Below are 24,350 nucleotides of genomic sequence, written 5' to 3' on the forward strand. Positions count from 1 at the left end.
TTGGTGTTTCTGACGTTTTAATTAGTGAGATAACCCACTTTTAGTAATTTTCAACCTAACCTTTGTATGGGAGGTGGGCGTGGTTATTATCCGATTTCTTTCATTTTTGGACTGTATAAGGAAATGGCTAAAATAAACGACTGCAGAAAGTTTGGTTTATATAGCTTTATTGGTTTGCGAGTTATATACAAAAAACCTATTTGGGGGCGGGGTCACGCCCACTTTTCCAAAAAAATTACGTCCAAATGTACCCCTCCCTAATGGGATCCTATGTTCCAAATTTCATTTTCATAACTTTATTTATGGCTTAGTTATGACACAGTATAGGTTTTCGGTTTTCACCATTTTGTGGGCGTGGCAGTGGACCGATTTTGCCCATTTTCGAAAGCAACCTCCTCAGGGTGCCAAGGAACATGTGTTCCAAGTTTCATTAAGATATCTTAATTTTTACTCAAGTTATCGCTTGCACGGACAGACGGACGGACAGACATCCGGATTTCAAATCCACTCGTCATCCTGATCATTTATGTATATATAACCCCATATCTAACTCTTATATTTCTTGGTGACACAAACAACCGTTATGTGAACAAAACTATGATACTCTGTGCAACAGGTTGCGAGAGTATAAAAATCAACTTTGACATTAAATTTCTTTAACAAAGGTTTAGTTTTTTATGATTTTTCTTTTACAGAATTATTATAGGATATATGTATCTAGTCATAGAATATGTTAAAAAAATAACAAAAGTAAAAACAAAAACATAAGATAGGACTCAAATAAGCAAAAACAACAAAAAACCAATTGTCAATCAATTCTTTGCAAAATGCAAGCACATGTCGAAGAACGAATTCATGAGAAATGAACGGGACATTTTCAAAAAAAAAAAAAAAGCCAACACGTGTTCTTCTCGGAATATTCTGGCATATATTCATGTTTCGAATTGCTCAGATCTAATTGGAACTACCGATCTAGTTGAAAATAAGAATCGTCAAGTAAATGAGTTCATGAGAAATTTAACCAATTGGTATATTTTCATTATTTCAAAGAAAAAAATAACAAGTAAGGAAAGGCTAAGTTCGGGTGTAACCGAACATTTTATACTCTCGCAATTTATTTATTTAACTTTATTTATATTATATAATACACAATTTGACCCACATATTCATCATATATATTGTATAAAGTCCATTGAAAGTTGGAAACCCTAATATTAGGTTAGAAGCACCGAGGTCCTCATGTTCGATACATGGGGCCTTGAAAACCTATGGTCCGATTTCGGCGATTTTTAGAATGGGGCTTCCACACTATAAAGGTAGTATTTGTGCAAAGTTCTGCATCGATATCTTCACTAGTGCTACCTTTATATATTGTAAAGTTAACGATTCAGATCGTCTTCAAAGTTCTGATATATAGGAAGTAGGCGTGGTTGTGAAGCGATTTGCCTATTTTCACAACATATCATTGGGATGTAAGAAAACTATTACAAACCAAGTTTCATTGAAATCGGTCGAGTAGCTCCTGAGATATGGTTTTTGACCCATAAGTGGGCGATGCCACGCCCATTTTCCATTTTGCAAAAAAAACTGAGTGCAGCTTCTATCTGCCATTTCTTATGTGAAATTTAGTGTTTCGGGCGTTTTTCGTTACTGAGTTAACTCACTTTTAGTAAGTTTCAACCTAAGCTTTGTATGGGAGGTGGGCGTGGTTATTTTCCGATTTCAACTAATTTCATGGTGTGTGGTGGGGTACGTAAGAGAACTGACTGCAGAAAGTTTGGTTTATAGAGCTCTATTTGTTTGCGAGTTATATACAAATAACCGATTTGGGGGCGGGGCCACGCCCACTTTCCCAAAAAAATTACATCCAAGTATGCCCCTTCCTAGTGCGATCTTCTATTCCAAATTTTACTTTTATAACTTTATTTATGGCTTAGTTATGACACTTTATGTGTTTTCGGTTTTCGCCATTTTGTGGGCGTGGCAGTGGTCTGATTTTGCCCATTTTCGAAAGCAACCCTCTCACGGTCCCAAGGAACGTGTGTTCCAAGTTTCATCAAGATATCTCAGTTTTTACTCAAGTTATCCGTTGCACGGACGGACGGACAGACAGACATTCGGATTTTGACTCGTCTCGTCACCCTGATCATTTTGATATATATAACCCTATATCCAACTCGTTTAGTTTTATGACCTACAAACAACCGTTTTTGAACAAAACTATAACACTCTCTTTAGCAACTTTTGTTGCGAGAGTATAAAAAATAGGTGTCCAAAATTTTTAATATTAAGCTAAGGACTATCTATATACAACATTATTCAGGTGCAAAAAATAAAATATACTGCATTGGAAGAACTCTGGACGCAAACTTTCAGAGATTTCATTTTGGGATTTTTCTAAAATAATACAATAAGTAGATAAAAACCCCAAAAATTTGACTGAAAGAGATGGGGAAAAATAAAAAATAGTATTACAGCAACAACAGTAACCATGAGGAAGTGAGAAAAGAGTCAGTACTCGTCCGAAGTAGCGTGGAAAAAGCCACCGCTTTCTGTCATTAAAATTAAAAAATATATCAAATTCGCTATAGATGATTATAATAGGTCAACGGAGGACTGAAGTCTGTTTCCGCCAAACTTTTCTGGGTCCATCATGATGCTACGTCATTGTCATCGTCTAGTCACAAAAAATAACGCCATTCCAGTATTCCATTGGCTTAGTAACATCAACTATAGCTAATTTTCAATAGTAATAGATGCTATTGATATATAACTGTGGCATTTTCCTGGCTACATGGGACGAGTACTGGGGAAGATTCAACACTATTCTCATTTCCTCATGGTTACTGTTGTTGTTGTAATATTTTTTTATATTTTTCCCCAATTATTTCGGGCAAATTTTTGGGGTTTTTATCTACTTATTGTAATACTTTAGAAAAATCCCAAAATGAAAGCTCTGAAATTTTGCGTCCAGAGTTCTTCCAATGCAGTATATTTTATTTTTTGCACCTGAATAATGTTGTATATAGTCCTTAGCTTAATATTAAAAATTTTGGACACCTATTTTTTATTTTTTTCTTTGAAATAATGAAAATATACCAATTGGTTAAATTTCTCATGAACTCATTTACTTGACGATTCTTATTTTCAACTAGATCGGTAGTTCCAATTAGATCTGTGCAATTCGAAACATGAATATATGCCAGAATATTCCGAGAAGAACACGTGTTGGCTTTTTTTTTTTTTGAAAATGTCCCGTTCATTTCTCATGAATTCGTTCTTCGACATGTGCTTGCATTTTGCAAAGAATTGATTGACAATTGGTTTTTTATTGTTTTTGCTTATTTGAGTCCTATCTTATGTTTTTGTTTTTTCTTTTGTTATTTTTTTAACATATTCTATGACTAGATATATCCTATAATAATACTGTAAAAGAAAAATCATAAAAAACTAAACCTTTGTTAAAGAAATTTAATGTCAAAGTTGATTTTTTGAGTCAATTTTCATTTTGCAAAGAATTTGTTGACAAACTGTATATCTGTCCTAAAAACGTGTTAGCTTCGCCCATTTTAATTCGGGTATGAGAGGGTTAATTGATTTGATAATATTATTTTATCAAAAAATAAGGAAATCCATAGCATTGAGCTGTACTAGTTAGTACTAGCTTAATGGAGCTAAGTGAGGGTATCAAAAAAACTCCGTAATAGAGAATCTTAATCTTGCAAGTAATTCTCTTCGCATCGCAATCGCTTGCCAGAAAGTCGAGGAACGAGCGCTCGCAGCTGCTTGCTGAACAAAATTTCAAAACTTATAACTTTTAAAATGTTTGTTTAAACCCGTGCGAAGCCAGAGCGGTCTGCTATTATGAAATATAAAGATTAATGGTAGAGATTCTTAGCTTGTATGCTATATTTATTTCGTGAACAAGAATGATTTAATACAATATTATGAGATCCATTTGCCGTTTTTTTGTTTTAATTTCCTGACCAATGATGTCACAATGCACAGTGGTTCCATTTGTATGGAGGATAGCGACAAAAATAGTTAGAATAGAGATACTGACCTGCAATATACACAGCATATTTCTGTTCATGCAAGTACGATATTCTGAAAAAATCGAAATTGTATAACGCCCACTTTTCATATTCTACATATATAATTCTAACTTTAAAATACCTAAGCATGTGATAAATTTTGTTCCAATTCCCGGATTTATTATTAATAAATAGAAAGGAAAACAGATGTGCCATTTAATTTTCTAAAATTAAACAATTTATTTTTTACAGTTCAAATAAAAATTTTATTAATTAGGAAGAAAAATAAGGACGTTGTAAACCTCAATAGGACACATAGGATGTTACAAATAAACTATTGTCTTGTAGAGTATTGTTACTAACACGTTGTTTATATTCACTGTATCCGGAGCTACCATCGAATCCCCACTTGCCTATCTTTGAAAGAGAGCCAATCCAAGTAGTTTCTTAACATGTCTGAATTTACGCGATGGTTTTGTTTCCACATCACCCCAATGCGTCTGCATAAATATTTTACACATTTCAGTATATCATCAAACGGGTGTTCGTCACCTTTAAAACCTGTTTTTCTGACTATATCTTCAAAAACTTCCTGACCTTTCGTCGTATTTGATCCATTTTTCGAGGACCAAATTTCAAAAATATAGGAGCGAGAAAATATGCATTGATGAGACGTTCCTACGATAAGAAATTTAAAAAAAAATATCAGAGAGAGAGAGAGTGAGACAACAACAACTAATTCTACATTTGTTTATTGACATTACTTGCAAAAACCAATGCTATAACACGCACATTTGATGTACAAAATACACTTTGAAAATAAAAAGTTAGGTTAGTTTAATGAACTTTATTTAGAAACCTGCAAATCCCTGCACATGAACTTAATATTATTTTAAACTATATACTTGTATCAACATTTACACACTAATCCGGTCACTGCATTCGGTTGACAAAGTTACTCAATCTCCAAATACATTTAACAAAGAACAACAAAACTGAATCAAAAAGACACTTCATTAAAATTTGTTATTCTAAAAACAACAGCACAATTTAAAAACTTGTTATTACTGAAAAATAATACTATTACCATCTACTTTAATTTCCATTTTCAGTATTTTTATTTAGACACTTTTTTAAATTAAACTTTTGCAGTTGAATGTACACGTTGCTTTCACTTTTATTTTTGTCAACTATTTACTTCTGTGCAAAGCCGTACATACGTTGCTTTCACTCAAGAAGTTCCATTAGAAATAATCAAAACAAACTCAAAATACATAAATTTGATGGCATATGCAACTATTTATTTAGCTACAAGCCCAATATATAAACATAGACTTTTTTATTTTTGTCGTATGGGAGGAACCACCGTGCAATGCCCCGAAACATGCGAGAAAAATGCCGAAATGCACGGTAGTACTAAAGTGTATTCAACAAAGTGAACTAAGTATATGACATTTAATTTTTCTTTAACCGAATTTGACATGTATGTTGCCATTGATTTAATCCTAACATTTATTCAAAAATTCAAAAGAAAACAAATTTCAAACCAAAAAAATGAAATGAATAAAAGGAAATGCCGAATACTTTCTGCTTGTGCAAAACAACTCCTTGAAGCAATTTACCAATGTTTTGAGCTCCAACTGACAAATTGCAACAAATTTTATCAATATATATTATATTGTTCAAGACAAAAAAAGACGGGTTAATGTAAACAAATACATACATGTTACAAAAAAACAATACAATTGTTTTCTATTTTATTATCAAACAAGAGTATGTCAAATACTTAGTTCACTTTGTTAAATACACTTTGGGTAGTACAAAACGAAGCCAAAAGGAAGTGAGCGAGTGCTTTATTATTATTAAAAATTCTAATTGAAAAATATATTAACTTGAAAATGAAGTGCGTAATACCGAAATATTTAAAAACAATAGTACAAAACAAGAAAGGAAAGTCTAAGTTCGGGGGTAACCAAACATTTTATACTCTCGCAATTTATTGATATAGTTTTATGAAGATGACACACAATTTGGCCCATATATTTGACATAAAGAACAATAGAATAACAAAAATCATCATATATAGTACAGTAGTTTTCCGAAATAACGAATATTCGTTTTAACGAAAACCGCTTATAACGAACAAGCAAATTTTTTACATTGAGTATCTTAAATAACGAACATTTTGAATTTTATAAAAAAGCTTAAAATTATTGATCAGTACCAAATAGAATTATAAGTGGCAGAATTGGTCCATTTTGGAAGAATTTATTGTATTTGAATTATTTTAAAACAATTTATTAAACTGCAATTTACGGATATTTAACTAATTTTTATTGAAAAACATACCTCTAAGTGAGTACACGAATTAACGAAAAATTCGATGTAACGAACAGGCCTGACAATTAATGTGTTCGTTATTTCGGAAAACTACTGTATATGAGGGCTGAGGTAATTCCTGAACCGATTTCACTAATTTTCACCACCTAGGTATACAATATCCAACAGTTTGCTAAGGTATCTCACATATTAACCGATATATGCGATATAAAGCCCACCGAAAGTTTGATAACCCGAATATAAGGTTTATGGGAGCTAGGGGAAGTTATTACCCGTTTTTAACGACACGAACGAAACACTTGTATCAAGATATTTAATTTTTACTCAACTTATCGCACAGATGGACACATCATATCTATCTCGATTAGTTTTAGGTGTTACAAACAACCGTTATGTGAAAAAAAAACTAATATACTCGCTTAGCAACTTTGTCGCGAGAGTATAAAAATCGTATATAAAGAGTTTTTTATTTTTTCCAACCAACTAAAAAGTTGCCAAAAATGGCAAACTTCTTGTAACGAAACAAACAATTTTAAATATAAATATGCATTATTATATTGGATCATTTTATAGATGACGATTTTAAGAATCTCGTTCATTGTGATATTTTATCTGCACATTATTCAATTTGGTTCACTATGTTTTACATTTCCGTTTTCCATTTGACAATTCTTCATGTTGCCTATTCCCATTCTAGGACACGATCACGCCAGTCTTTCATTCTTGTTTCTTGGACTATACTTTCATCACGACGAAACAAGTTCTCTCTTCATAACACATCAGGGATGCAATTTTTTTTTAACAAAACTATTACCAGTCATTGCAAGCATTTAGAATCGAATTTTCGAATTCCTCCCTTTCAGTCTTTATTAATCATGTGAGTTTAAAATAAAAATTTTATATTGACATTTGCATACAAAATGTTGTTTCTGGGCCAGTGTTGGATAGCATTGTTTTCAAGAAGGTCTCGACGGGCTACGGTGAGTCCAGGTTCATAAATAGCTGACACTAGGTGACTAGGTAGTATTACTCTGAAATGATTGTATAGTGGGGAATCTTATGAGCTGAAGCCTCGAAAGCTTCGACATTACAGTGAATTGTTTTTGTTATTTTAAAAATTGAATAATGATTTTAGCACCCTAAACAAACAAAAAAAAAAAACAAATTTTGTATTTCCTGGATTATTCTATTCTTTTTTCTTATTTTTTAAACATAATGTATAAACATGTATAACAATAGCAATATATGATTTCGGTTATGAAAAATATAAATATAATTTACTGATTATTAAAATTTTGCAGATTAATTATATTAGTAATTCTACGCCTTCAGTTCGTTCACCAATTAAAAACTTGTGTGAAATCAATCGCAATGTCAATATTTCGCAATTAATATCTGCAGTTGGTTATGAATACATGAGAACTTTTGCCACAGAGTTGACCGATGGTGGAAATCAACAAATTATGAAACAACGTGGTTTCCAACTTATCAATCCAACAGAAAAATGGTTCCCAGGAATTGATGACTTAAGAACCGAATTCAATTCGTGGGAGTGGATTTATGGCAAAACACCAAAGTTTTCAGTTGAGAAGGAATTATTCTTAAAAGATCAGAATAAAGAACATAAAATGATTCTCAATGTACAAGTGGAAAAAGTATGTAATATAAATTTTATAATTTAACATAGATAATATATTGTACCTTTTAGGGTCTGATCCATGATGTAACTATTACGATGCCCAATGGAGAGCAGCTACCGGTGGTATCTAGTTTACAACGCAAATGTTACAATGAAGAAAACTTAAGTAAAATTATAAATGCCCTTAAGTTAGCATCTACCGACAACATAATGCAAGCTATTAACAGCCGTTGATGTTATTTTTTTTTATTGGAAAATAAAATAAAACATGTTTAGTTAAAATGTTTATAAAATATTTTGTTTAATAATCTTATTAGAATAATTATATATTTAGAAATTTAGAACTAATGGTAAGTCTAAACAATTTACATTAAATGTAATAGTTATAAGCCCTGAGAGTACACCATTACATTCTTCCAATATGGTTGTCTGTAGTCACAGATTCCAGCACAAGAAAATGCTACAAGATACCTAGCTGTCTCCTGATCGAAATACGCCCAATCAAATCGATCAAGTTGTGATAGACGGAAGACATGTGACCTGTGTTTTAGACATGGATTCGCTACGAGGACCCAAAATTGACAAGAAGCACCATCTGGTAGTTGCGAAGAAACGCACAGACAGCCGAACGATTTTATACTTCACTTGCACTCCTGCTTCCTGAGAGCACTCAACAGCATGGCGATGTAAGGGAGCTGTGGAACGACATCCCAAACTACTGTGTATTACGAACATATAGATATCGAAAGTTGAAGAGGGAAATGTGACGTATTTGCAGACGTAAAAAGAAAGATGGCGATGTACAGAAGTTTTAAAAACGGGAACATTATCATGTAGGGACCGAGAAGGTAAACTGGGAACTTTTGTCCAGGGCATACTGGATTTAAATAGGGAACACTTCTGCAACTTGCTTAATAACAATGAAAGTGCAACACCCAGAGAGGACGAACTAGATTCCCCGTCGTTGATTATGGAACAGATATTCCACTGTCCGACCATGAAGAGATTCGAATAACAGATTCTGTGAAGTTGATGACTTTAAAATATATTTAAAGACTCTGAACAAATTATAGATTCCAAACATTGTGTGCAAGTTGTGTAGTGAACATTTAAGTGGGAGAACAACAGAAGAATTAAATATCCTGATTTACCGTTAACTCTGTTGAGGTGACGTACGATCAAAAACACAGAGATGGTGGTATTTTCTGATGAACGAAGATCATAAAAGTACACTATCTGAAAGTCATTTCATGGAGAGTATAGCAAAGAAATTATTATTGTAATAATTGTGCCTAATCACATCGTTCTTGTAAGTTGAGAGTAAAAAGGTTTTCAAATTCTTTAAAAATGCAAATACACTAAATGCGAAGGAGCAATTTCACGATTTTTAAGTTTCACGAATTCTAGCAACATATTGAAAAATGCTGCCAAATACTTTCATAAAATGAGAAATTATAATTTTATGTTCTCTTATACTATGTTTACATATAACGAGATTATCTCCATTTACGAACTTAACTCGATAATCTGTAATTGAGAAACGAGATTTCCCATACAAAATTGCTCTCTGGATAATCCGAGATTATAAAATTATCTCGTTTTATACAACTAGATTTTCGGTAATATTCTTAGGTTTATCGATAATTTTGCGAAGAAAAGGAGAAATGTCAAATGAAAATGTAAACGACAATGGCCGACGGCGAGAGGAATATGTGTAATACAACAACAAATGCAACACATTTGACAATTGATAATCTCATTTGGCTATATGTAAACGGTAAGATTATTGAACGAGCTTAGAACAAGATTATTTTCATATGTAAACATACTATTAGTGAAATTCGTCCGAGGCGATAGATATCAAAATTATATCTAGTACATATAATCCAATTGGAAACGAGTGTCTCAGTTCGACAGCGAAGACTTCAACCCTTTTGTCGCGAAGTCGTGCTGTTGTCTAAAAAGCTGTGCTCATAAGAATGCGTGTATTTTAATATTTGACAGATGTCGATCGTCGCTTGTCGTCGTCTATGTGTTCAGCACTTCATTGTCGAATTGTTGCCTGAATATAACCAACAAGCGAAATATCGTTAACTTTGGTGCAGTTTATGAAACGTATTGAAATGCTAAAAAGTGTATATACAGTCACTCACAGCTTATTTGATCCACATATAATTTTTTTGTAAAATGTTCTATATTCCTTAAAATTTTGCAAAAACGCAGTATGCAGACTTCTTATTTATTTTGTTCTATTTAGTTCCTCAGCAAAAAAATACAAAAACTGTGCAATCATTTCATCGTAATAAAAGCGATTTTCAACAAATGGAATTTTTTAATTAGTTTACAAATAATTGTGGAAAGAGTTGGATGTAAAGAGATATTTAAATTTAAGTAAACATTCATTTGTGAGCCATGGGACCGCGCATATCACTAGAAAAGCGAGAGTTGGTGTTGGAGCAGTTTAAAAAGGGAATGTCGCAACGTAAAATAGCTGAACTAGTAAATTTGAGTTCGACCACAGTTCAGCACATTATTGAACGCTTTGTACGAAGGGCTCCAAATAAAATTTTCACGGAGAAAGAGTGTAGGTTGTTAGTGCTTCAAAGTTGGCAGAAATGGCCAAAAAAGATCTTTTAACACACCACCGAGGCGTACTTGGGTTGTGTGCTACGATTTTTTTGATACAATTGTGGCAATTAGGGTGTTGTGCTAACATTTAATCTTCACAAACATTTTAAAGTCCGATGAACAGTACTTAAATAATTATTAAATAAAATAAATTTTTTCATTAGTATCGGAATTATTTTAAATTATTTCGCATATTTATTAAATTTTATGGTAGTATTAAATGTTATTTATTGATAAGTTAGTTATATTTTATGTACAAGTGTATAACGCGATTCAACTAGAAAATAAATACATCCCTGGGTTGGTGACACTGCATTTGGCGCTTTCAAATTTTAAAGGATTTAATATTACCATGAAACAAATTGAATAATTTTAACTAAATAACCTTGAAAGATTATGTATGTCTGGTTCAAGATAGTTCTTGGCAAACTTTTCAAACTTTGGCAATGTCTTCCATAGATAGTAAGCAATCTATTAGACATTGTATGTAAATTGATATAATTGAAAACGATTTCCTTCAGAGAAATTCACTTGCATATTTTTATGGTTATTTGTATATTGAATATTTTAAAATGCACAATTGTTTGCTGTCTTTAACATTATTCGAGAAAGGGTAGATCTCTGAAGACGCCTATACTTTTACAAAATAAAACCACCGAGAATTCCCCTCGAATAAGGTTTTCTACTGTATGTACTGTGGTCCACACATTGTTCAAACTCCTGCACAATCACCGGATTTAAACGTCATCGAAAATTTGTGGTCTATTTTGAAGACAAATATTAAAAAACATGACATCCAGAACAAAAAAAGGCTTCTAATAGAGGAGTGGAACGAAATTACACCGGAATACACCAAAAAATTGGGAGGCTCCATGTCAAATAGACTTCAAGCTGTAATAATCTAACCGTTTACATATAGCCAAATGAGATTATCAATTGTCAAATGTGTTGCATTTGTTGTTGTATTACACATATTTCTCTCGCTGTCGGCCATTGTTGTTTACATTTTCATTTGACATTTCTCCTTTTCTTCGCAAAATTATCGATAAACCTAGGAATAACACCGAAAATCTAGTTGTATAAAACGAGATAATTTTATAATCTCGGATTATCCAGAGAGCAATTTTGTATGGGAAATCTCGTTTCTTAATTACAGATTATCGAGTTAAGCTCGTAAATGGAGATAATCTCGTTATAGGTAAACATAGTATTAGCATTTTCAGCCGTTTTCGCGACAGATGAGATTTTACACAGATATACATCAGATTGAGTACTAATGAAATTAGTGCACTAACTCATGAGCTAAACAAATTAGTGCAAATGAGTACTAATACTAATATAAAAAATTACTAAGACTCATTTCCACGAAACGAAAAAAAACTCATAGTATTTCTACACTTATATGTGCCGTCAATTTATGACTCAAACGAGTGTATAGTAACAATTTGATTTTACTCACTTATTCATTGGTCACGATGAAAATAAACTTGAATGAGTTCGGTGCACTGATCGGAATTGTGACTTCGTAGCTGAGCACGAAAGTTAAGATACCCAGTGAGAATTTTTTCACATTAAATTTTTCATTATTTCATTGAATATGCATTTTCGTGCGTCTTTAATCATTTTCAATATATTAATATTAAAAGAAATATATTAGAACCTAAAAGTATTAACTTTACTGTCATCAAATAACTTAAAACATTATATGTAATACACAATATCAACGAACAAAACACATCGTTAGTCAGTTCCCACAGGCCACATTTGCCTAGCGGCGGCACAGACTTCGTCAGTTTTACTTTGAACATATTCGTATCACTTATTCATTCAGCTCAAGAATGATAGAAGACAAGATTACGACAGGCGTTTACAGTTAGCTTTTTTGGGTTTTTAGTTCCTGTTGAGTGACAACTTTCACGACTCCGAACACGCGAGCGAAACAAAATTGCACGGTGGTACAAAACAATAAAACCAAAACAAGGAGCTGAAGTCATGGCTAGTTCTTAATTATTATTTAAAATTCTAAGTGAAAAATGTATTAACTTGAAAAAGAAATCTGCAATGGCGGAATTAAACAACAATAGTACAAAAAAGTCGTATATAAAGAATTTTTTTCACTTTTCCAAAAAACAAAAAAGTTGGCGATCTTTTTGTAACAAAACATATAATTTTAATTATAAATATGCATTATTATATTGAATCATTTTATAAATGAAGATTTTAAGAATTACGTTCATTGTGATATTTTATCTGTATATTATTCAATTTGGTTCACTATGTTTCACATTTCCATTTTCCATTTGACAATTCTTCTGTTGCCTATTCCCATTCGTGGGTCGTGAACGCTTCAGCCTGTCGTAATCATGTCTTCTATCATTCTTGCATTCAGCTATAATATTGGTGTTTTTTGGTGGTATGGGTCATTTTGGTTTAGCTTGACTGAATTATTGTCTCATGAGACAATTGAGCACTTCAACGAAACGTATCAAGAGAAACTTACTCATTATTCATACTCTCGCTTTGTGTGCTGTGCGTAAATGTGTGTCAAAACATTATAAATCAGTAAACATAATTATGTAAAAAGTTAAACACAATTATTAATTATATTACTAACATATAAAGTAGCGAATGAAGTTGAAAAATTAATAATTGTGTTTCTCTGAACTGTCTTCCAAAAATAAATAATCAAAATTGAAATAAAATAATATATGTATATATAAGCATTGTATTTTGTGTTCATACATGCATGCGTACAATCCCACCATACGTTTTGTTCGCTGAGAAGTCAGCAAGCAACTGGCCCAAGAATGATAGAAGACAAGATTACGACAGACTGAAGCGTTCACGACCCACGAATGGGAATAGGCAACAGAAGAATTGTCAAATGGAAAACGGAAATGTGAAACATAGTGAACCAAATTGAATAATGTGCAGATAAAATATCACAATGAACATAATTCTTAAAATCTTCATTTATAAATTGATCCAATATAATCATGCATATTTATAATTAAAATTATATGTTTTGTTACAAAAAGTTCGCCATTTTGCCAACTTTTTTGTTTTTTGGAAAAGTGAAAAAAATTCTTTATAGACGACTTTTTTGCACTATTGTTGTTTAATTCCGCCATTGCGGACTTCTTTTTCAAGTTAACACATTTTTCTATTAGAATTTTAAATAATAATTAAGAACTAGCCTTGACTTCAGCTCTTTGTGTAAAAATTATTACAAGTACGTGTGTTTCACACGTACACTCAGTGTGCGCTCCGCGGGCAATGGGCTGCCGATCACTGATGTATACCATACGCAGTCTTTGCATGGGAATTCGTTCGTGCCCTCGCGACAGACAAGATTGAGAGTTTTTTATATTTATTTTATAAATGAATATTAAATGGAAAATTTATTTATTTATTTTCAACATAAACTTTGCAGATGTCAAAAATCAATCATTAATTGAATATTTATATGAAGAATTTGATTTAACGATGTCCAATGATCGCAATCTTAGCACAACAAAATACCTACCTACTATTGATGCAGTATTCACAAAATATATAAATAAATTTAAATCAAAATTGTTCATTTCATACTTTAGTTACCATAGACTTATTGTTTCAGTTTTAGAATTTGATGAAAATCCTGATAATAATGATGAAAATGCTGATAATGATGATGTAAGAGTTGTTGAAATTATGGATGAGAATTGATAAATTTTGTATTTACTTAAATAAAATCACTTCCTTCGAATATAGTTTCTATAGTATTATATTTCACGCCCATTCAAAAAGTGCCCACATTGCTTTGATAAACTTGATTTTTTATGTACAATTTCTCATGTCGCGAGCGCACATAAAAATGCTCACACAAAAAAGTGCCCAACGCGCCATAAGTTCAAGTTTTCACTTCTGCGTGCACTCCCGGAGTGCAACCCCACTCGGTTTTTAAATAACGAATAAATACTTGTTCTTTTTTGAGTTGCATCATTTAAGCTGTGACGTGAATTTTCAAATACTATTGTTATTTTTTTAATTAAAATTAAATAAATGGAAATTTTTTTGTATTTTTTTGTTGAGGAACTAAATAGAACAAAATAAACAAGAAGTCTGCATACTCCGTTTTATCGTGTTTGCAAAATTTTAAGAAATATTGAACATTTTACAAAAAAAATTCCATCTGCATGAAATAGCTGTGAGTGACTGTAACTAGCAAGTACAAATTTTGATTTGTGCAGTACAACAAATACTACGAGAATCTGCAAAATTGTAGATTGATTCGCCGCATGGTATTTTCGTAAATTGTCTACAGTTTATGAATAAACTTTTAACCGATTTCCCATGTATGCTAAACGAAGCAGATACGCATAAAAAGATATCGCGAACATATTAAGCTAACGAAACGACTTCAAACATAATCACTGGACGAATACATTTTTAACAAAGGCGGTTTAACAGAATCTAGCATCAAGGTGCAAACGGCAACGATTTGAAATATCGAATGAGTACAATCGATGCCAAGACTTATTAAAATATATCATGAGTTATGTAAATCGAGGAACGTTTCCGCAGTAAATCTACAAACAATAAATTCAAAAAGTGTTTCATTGTCCATATAAAAAAGTTTGGAAGTTCGTCCGGTTTATTGCCAACCTGCGAACGAAGTCCATCCAGCAAGTTTTGTTGTTAAAGTATCCAGTAATAACGATGACTGACCCCACACAATTCAACTCCAAGATGAAAAATTACTCGAAATTATCAACATTTGAAAGCATACTGTCAAATCGCCAAGTGATAAAATATTGCAGCATGAACAAAATAAAAATAAAATATTACAGAAACTGAAAATTCTAAAGATTAGGATATCAAATTGAAAGATCTCTTATGAACCATGAATTCTCGTCGTAATGCTACTACATTCGCAAATGCAAACAAATCGCAGTAAAGATATCCAATGAACGTGAAAAATGGAAGCAGAGATTCGACCAATGTCATCAATTAAAAAAATGAGGCCTTGGTAAAGAAATTATGAACCAGAAACCGACGATGATTTTGGTCAGGAAGGGCCGAGTTGACACGCCACAGAAATGCTTCTCTGAGCACCACAAAAGTGCTGTTCTCTGTAAAGTAATACGCTTACTTTCTAGTAGCCATAACAATACTAAGATCGTCGACGGTCGCATATGCAGTGAATCAAGAATTGATCACGATATCAATCGATGATAAAAAGTTATTGAATGTTTTGCTGTTTTTAATAGTTTTTTATCTTTGAATTTTCTTAATCGTATATTGAAGTATGTAACAAATGAGAAAATTTAATAGTTGGCTCAATCTTGGCTTCGGTGACGATATTAATTTATTGATTACCTTCTTCACAACTAGTCTTGTCCTATTGCAAAGTCGAGGTTGATTTATGTTACGCAGCATTATGACAACTCACACTACTTAGCATTTAGATCATCGCCATCTTTGTTTTTTTACCACCAAAATATGCCATTCAATCAGCCATTAATGGTTATTATATTGTGATTTCATGTCAGGAACAACACGAGGATAAAGCGAGTCCATGAAGTGACAGAAATCTGTTGGAAATGTTATTAATCCTTCGAGGTGTCACCTGCGACCCTACCATTTCCAAAAGCTTCTTGATATAGAGTGTGGACAGTTGAAGTGAACGCAAGTGCAATTTTCGGTGCCGTGAAAAAGAGTAAATAACATTGTGAAACTGAATGCGAAACCGAATTTTTTTGTGCATGAAATAAAGACACAGAGTCCTGGCATGGATTGAATGTGTCTTCACTTTTGTGGTTTGCGGAATCTTGTAAAAAAAGGAAACAAAATTGCTTAAACGTTTTGTTAGGGAACCCAAGTTTATAAAAACAATTTGTGGAAAGGAGAAAAAAAACAACACAAAGCATTATTGTGGATGCTGACAGCCGTACTAAACAAGTAAATGATTATATGTACAATCAGCTGTTCTCTTCGTACAATTACCAGCTGTGATCAAAGCTGCCATACAGGTTTAATAAATACAGCATAAAAAGTTTTATTCCCAACTACATTACCGACCAAACGACAGGTTGCTAACACCCAGTAGGGAAATCGCTAAAAACAAAAAATGGCTGAACCTCAACATGAGGTGACGCCGAGAAATAGTCTAAGCACGTTTAGAGTGAATACAATTAAAGAGTTACAAAAGGCTAACTATCTTGTAAATGAAAGGCTTAAAATCTTAGAAGCGATGTGTAATCAATTACAAAAAGATAATGTAGCACTAATAAAAGAAAATGAAGACTTGAAAGCCAGTATAAGCAAGCCTGCTAGTACAGCACCAAAACCATCAAATGTAAGTGTTGATGAAGTTTACAATACGGATGAAGATGAACTAGCTAAGGAAACTGAGTGGATACTCAAAACGAAGCGATCTTCAAAAAAACGTAAAGCTGATAGTTCCCCAACAATTAATAGCCCTTTGGAAAATAAAAATAATGAAAATGCGGCCATTAATAATGCGGCCAAAATTCATCGACCATCACCAATTATAATAAATGATGTTAAAGATTTTAATAAATTACATTCGAATATTACCGCTCTAACAAAAAACAAATTTTTAATAAAGCTGTTGAGTAACGGTGCCTACAAACCAAATACATTTGATCCTACTGACTATCGAACAACAACAAAATTCTTGTCAAACGAAAATATACCTTGGTTTAGCTACGAGAGCAAACACAACAGGCCAATAAAGGTAATGATAAAGAATTTACACCACTCATGTGATACTCAATCCATCTTGAACGATCTTAAAGATCAAGGCTTTAATGTGTTAAATGCAATTAACAAACTTAAGTGGAAGACTAAAGAACCGCTAGATATGTTTTTAGTAGTATTCGATGCTACCGAGGACATTAAGAAAGTTTATCAGATCAAAAGCATTCTTAATACCGTTATCAAGGTTGAGCCTATCAAAGCCTCTAAATTAATTCCTCAGTGCAAAAACTGTCAAGCTTTTGGACATACAAAAAACTTCTGCGGTAAGCCGTCGAGATGTGTGAAATGTGGAGGCAAACATCCTACAACTGAATGCACCAAAGCAGAAAAAGATCCCGCCAAATGTTACAACTGCGGCGATTCTCATCCTGCAAGCTACCGTGGTTGTGTCGTTGCAAAAGAACTGCAAACAATTACAGACAAAAAGAATGGTAATACAGTTGAGGAGAATGTCAATGCTCAGGCGAAAAACTCCGTTGCGGACAAAGGAAGGAATGAAGTAAGACCCCTCCCATCAGTAACTCTTTGAAAATAATGTTATGGAAGGCCAATGGTCTTTCCAAAAGTAAAAATGAATTGGAAGTTATTCTAAACGACAGAAGTATTGATGTATGTTTGTTGTCCGAAACACATTTTACGAACCATTCATTTAAAAAATTCAAAAATTATGACTTATACCACACTCCGCACCCGGCAAACTCAGCACGAGGAGGAAGCGCGGTTTTAATCAAAAGTATTATTAAACATTTCGAAGAAGCCCAGATTAAGACTGAAGAAATTCAAGCTACAGCAATCTTAGTAAAAATGCACAGTCAGTCATTATACTTAATTGCTCTATATAGTCCGCCCAGGCATAATATCAAAACTGATATTTATACGAGTTTATTAAAAAAATATGACGGAAGGTACATCATGGGTGGTGACTTTAATGCAAAACACACTCATTGCGGATCACGTTTAACTACAACCAAAGGTTGAGAACTACTGAAAGCTATACAAGTTATTGGATGCAATGTCATTTCGACAGGCAGACCCACTTATTGGCCTGCAGATAGTAGGAAATTACCAGATCTACTTAACTTTTTTGTCATCAACAAAGAATAGAAAATCAATTTACGTATTGAAGATAGCTCAGATTTTAGCTCTGATCATTCACCAGTGTTACTAACTTTATGTGAAAAACCAGTAATTTCGTCTGGCACGTGTTCTCTATCTAATAAACATACTGATTGGTATAAATTTAAGACTATACTGAATAAAGTCGATTTTAAGCTAAAGCGCATATCGACAGATGCCGACTTAGATTGTGAAATGTAATTCAAAATGCTGCGTGGAACAGTACACCGAATATTCGCGTGAATCTAAGTGGAAACAAATTCCCAAAATACATCTTAGATGGTATCCATAACAAACGCAAACTTCGACGAAGATGGCAGTAAACTAGGTCGGCTGCTCTCAAAGCAGAGCTTAATAGATGTACAGCGGAACTAAGAACACAAATTAGACAGTTTAAAAACTATTCCTTCAAAACGTAATTGTCCAAACTCGCTGTTGATAAAACTACCGATTATTCGCTCTGGAAAGCTGCAAACATTGTAAACAGCGCATTATACTTAAGATACGTTCCATCGCTTTGTCGATTTTTGACTTTGGAATTGACTTCTAGTTTTTCGATTCTGGAAGTCAATTAATCAACCCCGATAGTCGACTTTTGTGACTTAAGTTGACTTTTTATAAATTAAGCAACTCGTACACGAAATTCATTAGATATATCAATATTTTTTTAGTTTTTAACATATTATAAAAAGTATTTTAGGATTTCATTGCATACATTTTGGTATTGGATAATAAAATTGCTTTTTTTTTTAATTAAAAAACAAAAAATTTAAAAATAAATAACTACGAAAACCACATTTCTTTGCCGATTGATCTTAAAAATATTAGCTCATTAATGTGCTGAGGTGATAAGCGACTCCTCAACTGATTTGCGATAAGTCCTGCATGTGAAAATAATCGCTCACAGGGTACAGACGTTGCAACTATTGGCAAGTACTTTTTAGCTACTTTCCATAGATACGGATATTCATATTTCATACTTTCCCACACAGTTAACGGATTAGGATTTTGTTTCCGATTGACAGCCGGGCGTGTCAAATATTGTCGTAATTGTATTGGTAATCCTCCAGCCTCATCAGAATCTGCAAGATTGGAACTACAACTCACAGTGTTATCAAAATAAGACCATAAATCATCATTGTCATCGTTCGTTTTCTGAGATTCCGGACCTTGAATAGCTAATATCTCATCTTGAGGGTTAATATTTGCCACCGTTGCTGCCAATGCTAATTTTCGTTCTGTCTTGACAAGATCAGCTACACAAAAAATTATATTAAGATTAAACTAAACCATAGAAATAATCAAATAATGTTTGCATAATCAACCTACCGACATTAGTTACCGCTCGTGCAGAATCCCGAATACTTTGAAAACCAAACTTTTTATAACGAGGATCAACCAATGTTGCACAAGCGTACAGTTTTACGGATTCAATATTGCCGTATTTTGTTTCGATGTCTTGAACCATTCTCTTTTTCAAATGTCGCCCAATTAAAGTTTCTGGCGTTAACTCTTCAATCTTCTGTAAAATATAAAATCAATTCATTCAATAAAAATTCAAAACAAGATAATATTGCAATAGCTTTGCTAGTTTAATAATGGGAACTTACTTTTCTAAGACTTGAAATCAAAGGAATGCACTTGCTCAATGTTACACATTTCTCAAAACAAACTTCTTGAGTTATTTGCAAGAGAGGTTTTAAGATGTCACGAACTTCTACTAACGCATCGATTTCCTCACCTGTGATCATGTTAGGTGGCTTAGCTTTCGAAGATTTGTCCATCTTCACTTGTAAAAGCACTTTACTGACATGATCAGCAAGCACAATGAAACGGTCAACCATTTCAAAACAGGTGTTCAAATATCATTGAACATGCATTCTTTTATGCCTTAGCAAATCCGAGGAGCTACATATAAAACATAAATTTGTATACATAAATAAACACATAAACATATATGCATTAATATGCAACAAACATACATTATATGTTGCACGCATACATGCAACACACATACATTTATATGAGGCACGCATGCATCTATATGCAACACGCATGCGCTCAACTACTAATAAATAAACATATTTATATGTATGCACAAGATAACCTATTGGTTATAAAAATACATTGGGGCAATTGCTTGTGTGCATTTGAAATAACCCCTTATCGTGCAACATATAAAATATAGATATAGACATACACACATACACACATACACATATAATTAGTTCTTAAGATAATTCTAAAATTTGTATATAAGTAAGTAAAAAACCAAAATAAAACTAGAATGAAATAATTTCTCAATAAGGCTAGACTATCACTTATTTTCCCCCACCAGCGGTAAGAAATATTTGACACAGCTAGTTTTAACATTTGAGAATGAATTAAATTCTCACTCAATGCAAGTCTATCATTGCCCCCCACCAGCGGTAAGGTTTGTTAGAAACTACATTGTTTTATAAAAATTGGTAAGCCGGATGTTTCTTACATTGGTCCTATCGAGCCTATGAAAGAGCTCAGCCAAAACAAAAGCCCTGAATTTAATACAGGCAAAATATAAGCCCTGTTAGTCATACAGGCAAAATAAAAAGTCCTGTTATTTATACAGGCACCATAAAAAGCCCTGTTAGTTAGACAGGCAAAATAAAAAGCCCTGTTATTTACACAGGCAAAATAAAAAGACCTGTTATTTACACAGGCAACATTAAAGCCCTGTTTATAATTCAGGCAAAATAAAATAATAATTGTAAGACGGGTGCATATTCCCGCATATTAACAATATAAAAACAACAATTTTTGTCGCGAGAATATAGCAATAAGGTTCTACAAAATGTGGAAGACTGAACCTAAATACCAATATCTGGATCGAAAAACATCCATGATCATGAGGAAAATAGAAACCTTCAAAAATAAAATGGAAAATCTAAGTTTAGAATTAACGATAAAGAATTATCAACTAAGCTATTTGCAATCATTATACAATGATATTCAGAAGATGAAAAACGAATTAGATTTCAATGAAGAAATTGAAATCATATATGACCAAATAGGTGATGAATTTTTTCAAGAGCTTTGTTATTTTAATCGACAATCACAACAAGAAGAGCCAAAAAATACTTTTCGAAGTAATTTGGATAAAGAAGAATTTATAATAATTCCACAATTCTCTTCATCTACCACAACAAAGCTGGTTAAAACAAAACCAATACAAAAAGAAAAAGAGGAATTGATAAATATTCCAAATTTAAAAAATAAATTAAACCTATCTCCAAACCTATCTTCTGAAGTTGAACGAACTAAATTTGTTAAAACAAGTGATTCAGAAGAAGAAGAGTTTATAATTGTTCCCGATCTCAATCTATTTTCTAAAACTAAGAAGAGACCAACTAAATTAGTTGAAGATAAGAAAGTAGAAGAAGAAGATTTTATAATAATTCCAAAATTCTCTCTATCTTCTGCAAATGAATTAGTTAAAAATATTAAAGTAGAAGAAGAAGAAGAGAAAGAAAGGAACGAAAACAAAATTACAGAATTACAAGAAGAAGCAAATAAAATTGAAAAGGAAGAGACTACTGAACACCCTATTTCTGAAGAAAAATCAACTGATGCGGTTGAAACCTCAGATGTAGACATACATAAAATTAAAAATGAAAAAGCTGAAACTGGAGATCAAGAAGTCGAGAGCAATATTCTCGCCAATGAGCAAATAACTTGGCATTTTTCTCCTCCGGCAGACCCACATTTTGGAGAAATGTGGAAAGCTGGTGTTACCGATCAAACATGCAAACTTTCAACGTTATTAAAATGCGGGGACACCAACTACTGTACTACAACATTCGAAGACATCACTTCAATCAACATGCAAATATATAAAATGCAAAGCGACATCAATCCGAAGCTGGACCCGATCGTGAAAACCATAAAGGAAATTGCAGAAGACCAACTAACTACTCTTCAAATAAGTAAACTGGAGCAGAGAAAGCTGCGAGAAGGCCTTGAGAAGATCAGCAACAACGAACTAAAATTAATATTATTCAATATTTATAAAATTTATACAGTCCACTAATTTTATATAATAATTTCTTTCCCTCGGCAATATGTTCAAATATCATTGAACATGCATTCTTTTATGCCTTAGCAAATCCGAGGAGCTACATATAAAACATAAATTTGTATACATAAATAAACACATAAACATATATGCATTAATATGCAACAAACATACATTATATGTTGCACGCATACATGCAACACACATACATTTATATGAGGCACGCATGCATCTATATGCAACACGCATGCACTCAACTACTAATAAATAAACATATTTATATGTATGCACAAGATAACCTATTGGTTATAAAAATACATTGGGGTAATTGCTTGTGTGCATTTGAAGTAACCCCTTATCGTGCAACATATAAAATATAGATATAGACATACACACATACACATATAATTAGTTCTTAAGATAATTCTAAAATTTGTATATAAGTAAGTAAAAAACCAAAATAAAACTAGAATGAAATAATTTCTCAATAAGGCTAGACTATCACTTATTTTCCCCCACCAGCGGTAAGAAATATTTGACACAGCTAGTCTCAACAACAGGAGTTCCATCTCGTTCGCACTTCCTGAATTAATTTCAGACGAGAATTTTCAGGCTTGTCCTTCTGTAATTTCAGCAGCTCTGTAGTCGCTCTTTCACTTTGTCGAAAGAATGTGACAATTTGTTTAACTTTTGACAATAGCTCACGCAATGACGATTGCTCAGTATGATCTGTAATTAAGTCTTCAAGATTGTCAATAGCATCATTTTCATCAGCGGGTAAGTCGGAAACTTGATTTCGAGATTCAGATGCAGGTGGAGTAATATTAACTTCGATAAGGCGCTGACCAATATTATTTATTACATGTCCAAAACATGAAATGTGTTTCCCATCGCCGAACTCACTTTTAATAGCTCCTTTGATGTTTGCGCCCCCGTCTGAAACGAATGCTGCTATTTTACTATCATCAAGACCCCAGTCATTGCATATATTTCTTAATTTCAAGCTCAAATTTTCTATTGTTTTCCTCTCTTCCATGAGATAAGCGCCCAGCTCAACAGTCTTCATCTCAGTTTCTGTGAAGAAAGGTTAATATGTCAATAAAGTTAGATATTTGAAGTTAAAACTGAATGTAATGATTTTTGAAAATAAAATCAGTAACTGACCTTTCAGATAGTGAACTGTTAAGCCAAGATAGCTTTTCATTGTGTGTTGGTGAGTCCAGATATCAGTAGTAAGACACACAGATTCAGTCTGTCGCAGTTCAAGTTTTATTTTATTCGACAAATCTTGATATTTACGACTCATAGCATTAGTTATAGTTGGCTCACAGGGTATGTGATACAACGGTTGCAGTGTTTTAATAAATTTTCTGAATCCTGGTCTTTCTGTGGTACACAGAGGCATATTATCAACAGCGATCATTCGTAAAAGAGCTGTGGTAGCTTGATCATATCTACGTCCACCAGCTAGGAAACAATGAAAATGCATGATAGAAGAAATTAATAAGATTAACGTTGTTTCCTAATTTAATTCACTACTACCTGAAAAAGAATTAGCATTGTTTATACAACGATCCATAGGACCTTGGACCTGAGATTGTACTGTGGTATTCTCTTGAAGAGATGATTTTGTTTGAGGTACCAAAGCAACCGATGGAACAGATGATTCGACAGCGACTAAAACCTAAAAACAAACATGATTAAGTTAGTATCAATATAAAAAATTAAATTGTCTGTGGAGAGGAATAATTTATGTACAAACTTTAAAAAGTTCTTC

At 32.8% G+C, this 24,350-nt stretch overlaps 2 protein-coding genes across 2 annotated transcripts in view; one reads left to right on the forward strand and one right to left on the reverse strand.

Moving 5' to 3' along the window:
- Nucleotides 1-8,306, forward strand: part of LOC105219360 (lipoyltransferase 1, mitochondrial) — a 24,668-nt gene extending 16,362 nt beyond the window's left edge. The window contains exons 3-4 of the mRNA XM_011195458.3: nucleotides 7,676-8,029; nucleotides 8,083-8,306. Coding sequence (XP_011193760.1) covers nucleotides 7,676-8,029; nucleotides 8,083-8,247 — 519 coding nt within the window. The 3' untranslated portion in view covers nucleotides 8,248-8,306. The remainder of the gene's footprint in view (nucleotides 1-7,675; nucleotides 8,030-8,082) is intronic.
- Nucleotides 8,307-19,144: 10,838 nt separating this feature from the next.
- LOC128922876 (zinc finger BED domain-containing protein 4-like) lies at nucleotides 19,145-20,749 on the reverse strand. The gene is made up of 3 exons (XM_054235261.1): nucleotides 20,133-20,749; nucleotides 19,852-20,044; nucleotides 19,145-19,778 (listed from the first exon to the last, which is right to left on the reverse strand). The coding sequence occupies exons 1-3, from the start codon at nucleotides 20,364-20,366 to the stop codon at nucleotides 19,306-19,308; spliced, it is 900 nt and encodes a 299-aa protein (XP_054091236.1). The 5' UTR covers nucleotides 20,367-20,749; the 3' UTR covers nucleotides 19,145-19,305.
- Between the last annotated feature and the right edge of the window lie 3,601 nt (nucleotides 20,750-24,350).

The sequence above is a fragment of the Zeugodacus cucurbitae genome, chromosome 6, assembly GCF_028554725.1.
Source record: "Zeugodacus cucurbitae isolate PBARC_wt_2022May chromosome 6, idZeuCucr1.2, whole genome shotgun sequence".
Lineage (NCBI taxonomy): Eukaryota > Metazoa > Arthropoda > Insecta > Diptera > Tephritidae > Zeugodacus > Zeugodacus cucurbitae.